The sequence below is a fragment of the Mesitornis unicolor genome, unplaced genomic scaffold (assembly GCF_000695765.1).
Source record: "Mesitornis unicolor isolate BGI_N332 unplaced genomic scaffold, ASM69576v1 scaffold1649, whole genome shotgun sequence".
Lineage (NCBI taxonomy): Eukaryota > Metazoa > Chordata > Aves > Mesitornithiformes > Mesitornithidae > Mesitornis > Mesitornis unicolor.
The window spans coordinates 48,584-58,259 of NW_010205015.1; the positions used below are offsets into that span (position 1 = coordinate 48,584).

The window sequence follows — 9,676 nt, forward strand, 5'->3', positions numbered from 1 at the left end:
GTTACTCTTGACTCCTAAAACCATCAATGGGTACATGAGCACTAGTGCTCTGGAAGAAATTCAGACTGAACTTTCAAGCAATATGAAGCTGATCTGTGCAACAAATACAGTTTAGTCTATCTGGAAATAAAAAGAATGGATAAACATTGACATTTCTAATCATATCAACTCTTGCTCTGGTAATTCTAAGTGCTTCCATGCAATCTGAGCAGACTAAACAAGGCAAGTTTAGAGCTACAGAGGAAAGGGTGTCAGCAAGCAATGCAGAAGAGGTCCTGGCACGTGTTCATCCAGCTAGCAGGTACTACAGCCTAGTTAGCAGCAGCATTCAGGATGTGCCAGATACCTTCTAAAATTATATTCTGGGACTGAACAGATCTAAGAATTACAGCTCAAGCATAAATAATCCTCAGCTTGCGTATGGGCAGTAAGGAAGCACAGCCAAGAGCACCTTTGATTGGGAATGCCCAGGATGAACTGCAGTGTGCCTCGCCACAACACCTCCAGTGCCAGTGTCCTGCACAATTCCATCAAAAGCCTCTTCCTTCTCAGCAAACACTCAGGCAAAGCTTTGTTACAAGAAAAGAGAGTCTCAGGATCCCAAATGGAAGAGCCAACATGCAATCTGGGCAAAAGGTGCGAGACAAGCAGAACTTCAGGTGTCATGAAGTTTCGCAATAAAGCTCTGTGCTCAAGATACTAGAGATGAACGCACAACAAAACTGAAGAGAGTTAGGGACTTGGTACTGTGCGCCCCCAGTCCCACACCAATTCTTTACAGAGTAGCATTAAAGAAACTGTTGAAGAGTTGTAGTCAATTCTGCAAGAGCAGGCACACAAGATTAGGTTCCCAGGGCATCGAAAGTCAAGGCAACACACCAGCCAGCCAATGGCTGCCATTCACCCCACCCTCATATTCCTAACTTAGGAGGAAAGGATAATTTGGTTTCCTGGCCTCAAATCAATTCTTTTAGTTGGCTTTAGACTCATGTTCACAAGTTAGTATGTATAATGTCACCACGTTTATGTCTGAAGAACTATTTCATTCTTATTTTCTGTTTCAACACAACTTCCACCTTAAGGCGGACATTGCAAACACAGCTCATCACCAACTGCACGGGAAGAGAAAGAAGCTCTCAACTCTGAAGGTTTCCAGTCTTAGATATACCAGAACTGTCTTTTCTAAGGTTTATTTTTCTTTGCCTACTCCCTTCAGCAGTGAGCTGCATTTTGTGTCCTAACCCACTTGCTGCCCGTAACACCTTCTACGTTTTCCACAGCCATCTTCCAACACAAAAGCAAACACAGCAAGCACATCCTCTTCCATCACCCCTCTACGCTACACCTAATCTTCACAGGCCAATTTTCTCTGTACCACTGCCAAATCCTTGCCCCTTGGAACAACAGGACAAAGAGAAAGCTACAGTGTCAATAGCAGAAATAGAGTTTATGCCCTTCCACATCCATATTAACCTGTTTTTCCCCGTAACTGAAAAAAAAAAAAGCATGAAATATAAGCAAGCAAAAACGGTCAAAGACCAACCCTCACCTGCGTCAGTGCAGAGCATTCCACGTATTTGACAGCCTTCAGATCCCGGGCCAGTTTTTCAGCCGTCTCTGGAGTTATGGGCTTCTGCTTGTTCTTGGCAAGTTTCTCAATTGTTGAGGGATCATCTCTTAAATCAATTTGGGTCCCAACAAGCAGGAAAGGAGTCTTTGGACAGTGGTGAGTAATTTCAGGTACCCACTAAAGGCAGAGAAGACACAATATTTGTTATTAACCACTCCTGACACATTTGAGAAATCAGTGCAGTAGCTCCCCTTTTTAGGAAGTGTTCAACCAACCTTTTCTTTCACATTTTCAAATGAAGAAGGAGACACCACTGAAAAACAGACCAGAAATACATCTGTCTGTGGGTAGCTGAGGGGTCGTAATCTATCATAGTCTTCCTGACCTAGAAGAGGAGAAAATTAACAGTATTAGACCCAGCCAATGAAATACTACCTTTTACAGGTGGTTAGAATGCATATTCCAGCACAACAGCATTATTGTGATTTACGTTGACTCTTAAGCAAATACACATGCCCTGAACCCAAACATTTGGAGATCCTAATTTTCGAATCCAGAATTCATTCACTTGCTGTGTAACAATGAGCTGCTTAAAAGTCACAGGGGAGGTGGGAAGTCTGACAGGAGTACGCTCTAATAAATTTTTAGATCAAACACCCTCAGACTGCATAACACTTTCCTCAATTATAATGAAAAGTCGCAGAACGTGGATCTGGTTATAGATGAGGTTTTCTACACCCACTCCATTCATTAAAAGCATCGTGCCATCGAAATTCATTACCCTGCAAAAACCTGCAGTTTTGGAGGTAAAAAAGCAGTTTTGTTCACTAGAACATTCTGATTTACGCTTGTGAACACTTAGAGAAGCGTCCTCCAAGCAGTAAGAGGAGAACACTGCTGTTACAGGTGAGAGTGTTCAGGCCGTCCAGCAGCATTCCCCTAAAAACCCACCAAAGCCCCAAAGGGAGCCAGGCTCTCCCCTTTGGATCCATGAGAGAGCAGACGGTCCCTGCAGAGCACCATTAGCCTGGGCTCATTCTTTAACTTCCCCACTCAATTCAGCAGCACTCTGTTTTTAGAAAGCAAACTTGGCACTAAAGGAGCTGCCACCCTTCCTGGCAACAAAATCAGAAACACGTGTTCAAAACAGCTCAGATCTCAGCTGATGCTTTCTCACCTATCACGCACAGCAAAAGCTTTGAGATCTTGAAGGAGCTGAGTCAACACCTGGGACATCTCAGTAGATTTACAGTTTGAAGACGAAGGCTTAGGCAGCTTCTAGCAGCTGGACACAGAGGAGCCAAGCACTGACCAGTGTATCTTGTTGCAATTAACTCCAAAAAGCTTTGTCTTCATAGTGCAAGTTCAAAACACACACTTTCTTTCAATTTGACAGTTAGCAATAAGGGTTTATCCGTTGTTAAGTTCTGTAGCCTGTGCTGGCTCCTATTGAGCAAAAAGAGGTGACTTTTAAAGAATAATAGCCAACTCACTTCAGAAGCCCAGCTACGAAAGTCTTTATATCCATCAGTGCGCGGAGTTCCCTACATGCACTGAAGCCACTTGGCAAGCTTTCAGAATTACCAGATAAATTACTGCACTCATGTCGGTAGACAAAACATGGATATGTGTTATCTACACAAGCACCAGTTTTCAGAGGCCTGAATGCAAAAGACTTCATCAGGAAAACAGGCAGAGAAGGACCCAGCACAGGTTTTACCCATGCAGGTACCAGGATGCTACAGCTGAGACCCATCCAAGCACTGGTTCCTGCAGCAGCACGCACAGTGCTTGTCAGGAAGGAGCCTCTCTGCCCCTTACCCATGATCTAGGGAGTTTGCAGGAACTAACACACAAACCAATTTGGAGAAGAATGTGAAGAGTTAATCAAAGCTATAGTGTTTCACTGGAAGCGCAAGACCATTTAATTAATCAGATAAGACACTGATGATGCATCTGTAAGAACACAGCTGGAAACAGTCAGATTCAGTTCTACCAAGACAATTTTAGGTAACAACTTATCGACTCTGCTGTCTGGAAGGACTCTCTTGAAGGAGAGTTTACAATATCAGATGCTGTCACACCACTTTGGTAGTAGTATTATGGGCTGGGGACTGGGTAACTAGCAGTTGAACCAGTTTCTATCCTTTCTTGCTAAATTTTCACATGTGTAAAGCAATGCGGGGAGCTATTTAATCACTGTGCATTTCTCCAGACAGAAACTGAGATACAGTCTAATAACCATAAGCAAAGAAGCCTGAAGATTTCTTTTTAATTTAAAAAAGCACACAGTGAGAGGGCTTATGAAACTCCACACAACGTCCTGATTTCATCCATGTTAGGAATTCAGAGACATGCCACATGCACAACTAAGATGCTCTAATGTTAGTAATTCTGTCTTGACATTTGGCCAAAAAATAGGGTATTTATTAATCAAAACGCACAATCAAACATCATATTTTATTAAAAACAATTTTATCCTCTTTTTTTTTTTTTTTTTTTTTTACATAGAAACCCCTTATCCTTCAGGTATCCCCTAGATTAGAGGCGAAAGTTTGAAACATGCCATCCGGTGTCACAAAATAAACAGCAAAGGTTTTCTTGGTTTGGTTTGGTTTTGGGGTTGTTTTGTTTTTAAATAAACTCAATTTAGCAGCTCCCCAAAGGTCAGGAAAGAATAAAAAATACTTTCCTCTTTCATTAAAAAAAAAACCTCTGCATGTTTTCAAGTTCAACATCACCTCAACCACACATTGGGCAGTTACAACACAAGCACTTTATTTCTCACCTGCAGTATCAAAGAGGCCTAGGGTGTAAGGCTCTCCTCCAATCATCACTGTTACAGCATAGTTATCGAAAACCTGGTAAGAAAAGAGAAACACACTTAAGAGGATGTGAATAAGCTGTCCTTCAAACCAACATCCTATTCACCTTGCCAGACCACCTCCATTTGTACAGGAGTCACCTGCACAGGGTAACAGAAGCCATTCCACTTGCAGTGTTATTATCATTAAGGCTGTTAACAGGACAATTCAATTTGGAGCAGGGATGCAAGAGCTGTTTCCATGAGGTCTCTGAAGCACAGGCACCCGAGGTTCACCACTGCACTTATCAGGGTAAAAGCCACTGTGCAAAACACCTGCAACAGCTCTTGCCCGTAACTCCAAAGAGGTTTCCCACATCGCCACAGAAATTTCAATCTCCCCACTTGGTCTGATGCAGTAAACACGGCCTCACAAAGAGCTGATAAATATCAGCCCTGCCCTTCAGGGCACAGCACTACAGGGCTGTGTATCCCCAGGCCTGACTCCTCGGAAGTCCATCTTTCTGAACATCTGGGGAATTCAAGACTCCATCTCTTCAACAGGAATTCATGCTTCATCTTTAGAGGAAGCAATGGAGTTGGTCAAAATCACCCTGCATCAAATTCACTCTCAATCTAAATGGAGAATCCAGCTTCCACGTTAAATTGTCTTCAAGCAGCATCTGGCACAATAGTCCTGCCCTCAAAGGTAGCTAACACTACCAAAGATGTTTCACTTGGTTACAGCACAGCTGAGCATGAGGAACTACCCAAAGCCTTCTCCCTCACCACCCATGCTCTCATCATTAAGGAGTACACCGTCCGAGGTCAGTATCTTTAATTCCAATAACCATTTTATCTTCAGAACTGCAATAGACAGCATTACAGAAGGTACCTCTGGCAAAATCCACCCCTCTGTAAAATAAAATCAAAACCAAAAATGAGCCTTTCCCTGCACAGTGTGTTGCAAGGTTACTCAGATCTCCAAGTAAGAACAGGGAAGCTCTGCTTCAACACAGAACTGAAGTCAGAGCGGCTCCCGCAGCTGAAGTAAACCCCATTGCTGAAGAGGCCAGCAGTCATCTCAACAGCTTTTCATGGAAGTGAGGAGGGAGGGACATGGAGAAATAATCAGTCACATGCATCTATTAACAGGGCTTTAGTAAGAGCTTAGGCCCCTGAGAAAATCCCACTAAAAACTGAGATAAGTCCAGCAAGACAGCACATCAAAGCTGAATTTCCAAGAGTTCAGATCCTTCTCCTTTCCACCTGACTGCCCTAATCGAAGCAATACCTGATGCCACACTAAGTTTTTTAACTTCTCACAACTCACAGCGACTGAGAAAGCCACTCTGGTCACAGCATGAGGCAGATCATAAAACAATTTCCACAAACAATTTCATCCTCAATTGTGCCAAACAGGCAAGAAAAAACAGAGCAACAATCAGCCCAACAAGAAGTTTCAGTTCCTGCCAGCACCAGACAGCCCATTACTGCAGGTGGTGGGAACTTCTGTGCTACAGGACTTGCACCTCACCTGCCACGACCCAAATCTTGCCAGCACTCTTCCATGCTGGTTTTTTTGAGAACCACAATGACATCAAGAATATGTAGGGGACAAGCCATGTGCAGTACCAGTATGAAACCTATCTCCCACTGGGAAATATCCTCAAAAAAAGACAGAGCTGCAAAACACAGAGCCAAGTGAAAGAAACTGATCCGTTACTCTGAACTGGTACATCCTCTGTTGATGTTCTGGGGATATTAAGGCTTGTCAACTCTCCAAGAGCTTGCTTTCATTTTGGGAGCAATACTATCTGCTGGGGGGATTTTTTTTGCTTGTTTATTACTAGATGCATTAGCCAGAATATCAGCAGTTACTCACCCGTTCGAGTATGAAATACATCTCTAGGCCATACACAGAATGAGGGATAGGCCTGTGGTACAGATACTGTGTCCTGAAGGGCAGGGAACAGCAAGTTCCTCGAGCCATGAGGTTCAGAGGTAAATACTGTTCCAGAAACACAGGACCATTTTAAAAGGGCCTATAAATAAGCCTTAGCACATCTTGAATACGCTTCACTGCCAAGTAACTTCCTTACTTTGAATAGCTTTTTCCACTTTGCTTGTTAGCAGGGATTTATACACAGTACTACCATCTGCAGGACAACAGACAAACTCACAAGCTTTCACAATACACATTTTAAGATTATAACATTTTTCAATGTAATTAAGGGTCACTTCACCTAGGCTGAGTACAGAAACACTCACTGCCTGAACACATTGACCAGTTTCAACTTGTCTTGACCATAAATACCACCTTAAATAGGGCAAACAGACTTCCAGAGGTTCAGCATGGGATGGGTTGTCCTAGAACCATCACAGAAGCACACTCGACATCACTAAAAACCTGAGAATGGCAAAACTAGTTTTGAACACAATTTCTTCTCTACTGGTCCATAATGGAGGACCTCCCTGAGAGAGGCTGAGCTCAGGTCTCCACGTCTGCAGCACAACCCTCAGGTTCCTAACAGCAGTCACTGGATCCCACTTGAGTACTCCCAGGTCTGGGAGTCCTTTCATCTTTAGCTCCTGATCTACAACTAAAACATTTCTGTTCTGTGGAAGTCTGTCCTATTCTTAACAAACCTCAAATGTGGTAAGTTGAAGATCTTTGCTTAGTGTGCAAAGCCAGTACCTCAAAAAGAGGCAATGAAGTTCACTGCAACTTTTTTCCCAACAAAGAGAGGACATTTTCATCAAGTAGCTATTCCAAAAGAGCTCTTGGGCAGAGCTACCCGGCATCTCAGAGGAGCTCTCTGTTAAGTTGCTTCATAATAACAGAAAAGATTATTTACCCTTCCACCAACAGGCATTCAACTTCTTTACAATGCATTTCCAGATCCAAATTTGGTTTAGGTACCTAGGTACTCTTCAATTTGTACCCTGGTAGAAGATGTCCTTTTCAGGTCCATACAGAGAAAACGAACACAAAGGACATCCAGATGTCAAAGTCCTTGCAGCAACCTCACTAAAACAGTGAGCCACCTCAGTGTCAGTATGCTGATCCTGCGTATGCAGTATTAACAATAACAGTACTTTTCTACTGCAAATTTAACACGTGTGTCTCACAGGCAGTCAGCAAACTGTCCCCAGTTTGATCTTAAGTTAAGCCATGGGATTCAGCATCTCAGAAAACTGAGTCTGGTTTCAGTTGGAAAAGACCTTTAAGATCATTGAGCCTTTCAAAAAGGTAACTTAGAAATACTCAAGGACTACGCACAAAGTTGGCAAGTGTTTGGAAGCACAAGTGAATGAGACTGCACAATCTAGATCCAAATATAACTTCAGCTAAGCGTGAGAAATAACTAACCACACTCCACAGATCACTGCACGACCTCTGGATCTTTCAGAGTTGGAAAGCAAAAATGAGCATCAGAAAATGTCAACTGTTAATGACTAGTCTAACAAAATAGAGTATCACTTTTCCTAAAAATAATATGTGGCAAGAACTGAGAGAGCAGGCTGGAGAGCAGGTTTTCCTGCTGCTTGCTCTTCACTTAGGAGTCCTAACAACTGCAAATGCTCTTGTCCACAGAATCCAATGGGTGGCCATCAAACAGAAGCCCAGATTCTGCAGAGCAATCGGGCAGAAGAAATTGAGCAGATACAGGAAAGGCATCCCACAGGCATGTCAGGCAGCAGCAGGGTCCCTAACCCACTGATCCTTACTTTTCCACGATGTACAAGTTAGTCTCCAACAAGAAAGCAGGCTAAAAATGACTATGAAGGTGTGCATGCCACAATGGTTGGTTAGGAAGCAACCTCAGGCTGCCCTGCCCCACCATGCCCAAAGAACAACAGGAGCCATTGTCACACTTACCGTTGGTACATATTCCGATGGGAATTTATTTGTTGTGTAAGAAATTAAGAGACAGGTTTTACCAACAGCACCATCACCCACGACTACACACTTGATCGTCTGCATAGCTGACGTCTACTAGAATAGCAGCTCCAACAAGAACCTAGAAGAAAAAGGAGATAAGCACAGATTTAGATGTTTCTTATTCTCACTAGATAGCAGTACATGTCATTGATGAGCTTCAACTGGAGCCCAAACCACAAGCAGCACGTATGGGATGTGAAAATGAGACACTCCTCGATGAGTCGGGAAATTTGTCCTCTCCATCACACACAAGATAGGAAGCTCATTTTCAAAAATGCAAATACCTCCTCCCTACAGCTAGACACCCACCACAACTGCTAAATGCCACCTAAGACTATGCTTGGCATGGTCGCTTTTCTACACCAGCAAGAAGGACTCACTAAATTCAGACACTCTAATACACAGTGTGTTTTTTGCCCAGTTACCTACACGTGGGCAGAAGAGATATTTAGGCTTTTCCAGACTGTTTTTGTTTTTAACACATGGAAGCATCCAGGCTTAAACGCACTGAAAGCTGAAAATATAAGCTTGTGTCTTGATAGCTGCCAAGTGACAGACATCCTCCCTGAGAGACCTGCCCTCTGGAGAGCACTTCAGCAAAGAAAGCTCAGCAGAAAACACAGCAGTATGAGCTTTGAAACCTGTTTATGGGATAAAAATAAGCAGGTACAGACAGAGGTAAACATGATTAACTGCTCCTCCCTCTGCCTTTTTAGGTTTGCAGGGTTTTTTTGGTAGATGTTTTTGTTGGTTTGTTTTGTTTAAACCTAAGTATGCTTGGACTATGTTTCGGTTAACTCGTACCTTTATCCCCACTTGGAAGTGGGTAACAGAGCCAAGAAGCTCAGCAGGGAAACTGCTTCCCAAGGGATCCTGTTACCCCTCCAGACATTACAAAACCATGATGCACTCAGCCACTTCAACACTGACCCAGCACAGGCTTTAGCACATGAACTAAATCAGTATTTGCCATCAATACCTCCTCCGAACACCAGTTACCAATCTCCAGTGCCAGACACAGCTGCCCTTCATTAATATATTACTTTAATTCCAAAATTACCACACCACTGGCCATTCATTCCCATACAGGTGTGAAAACCTGATCACAGCTAAACTCCCACTGACTTTCAACATTTCCATATTATTGGAGGTACTTTTATTTGCAGCTCCTGAGGATTTCACTTTTCAGAGTGATCTGGAAGAAACACAATGCAATTCCAGGTTTTTGAGTGTTCTAGTCATAGCTGGCAACATGATTTGATACTGCACATCGCAGTCATGCTTGCAAGGAAAGGTATTTGCTAGCGACACAAAGCAAATCTTGTACCAACAGCTTTTCTTCAGATGCTGCAGGGAT

The 9,676-nt window shown here is 43.1% G+C and overlaps 1 protein-coding gene across 3 annotated transcripts in view; it reads right to left on the reverse strand.

Moving 5' to 3' along the window:
* The window catches only part of CDC42 (cell division cycle 42), a 15,018-nt gene extending 5,624 nt beyond the window's left edge, over nucleotides 1-9,394 (reverse strand). For 2 of the 3 annotated variants that reach the window (XM_010191223.1, XM_010191224.1), the window contains exons 1-4: nucleotides 8,257-8,405; nucleotides 4,359-4,431; nucleotides 1,846-1,955; nucleotides 1,550-1,747 (exon numbers count right to left, since the gene is read on the reverse strand). In XM_010191223.1, the coding sequence (XP_010189525.1) occupies nucleotides 1,550-1,747; nucleotides 1,846-1,955; nucleotides 4,359-4,431; nucleotides 8,257-8,361 (486 nt within the window). In that variant the 5' untranslated portion in view covers nucleotides 8,362-8,405. Of the gene's footprint in view, nucleotides 1-1,549; nucleotides 1,748-1,845; nucleotides 1,956-4,358; nucleotides 4,432-8,256; nucleotides 8,406-9,382 lie in introns of those variants that run through there. The other variant, XM_010191222.1, reaches the window with a different exon arrangement.
* Between the last annotated feature and the right edge of the window lie 282 nt (nucleotides 9,395-9,676).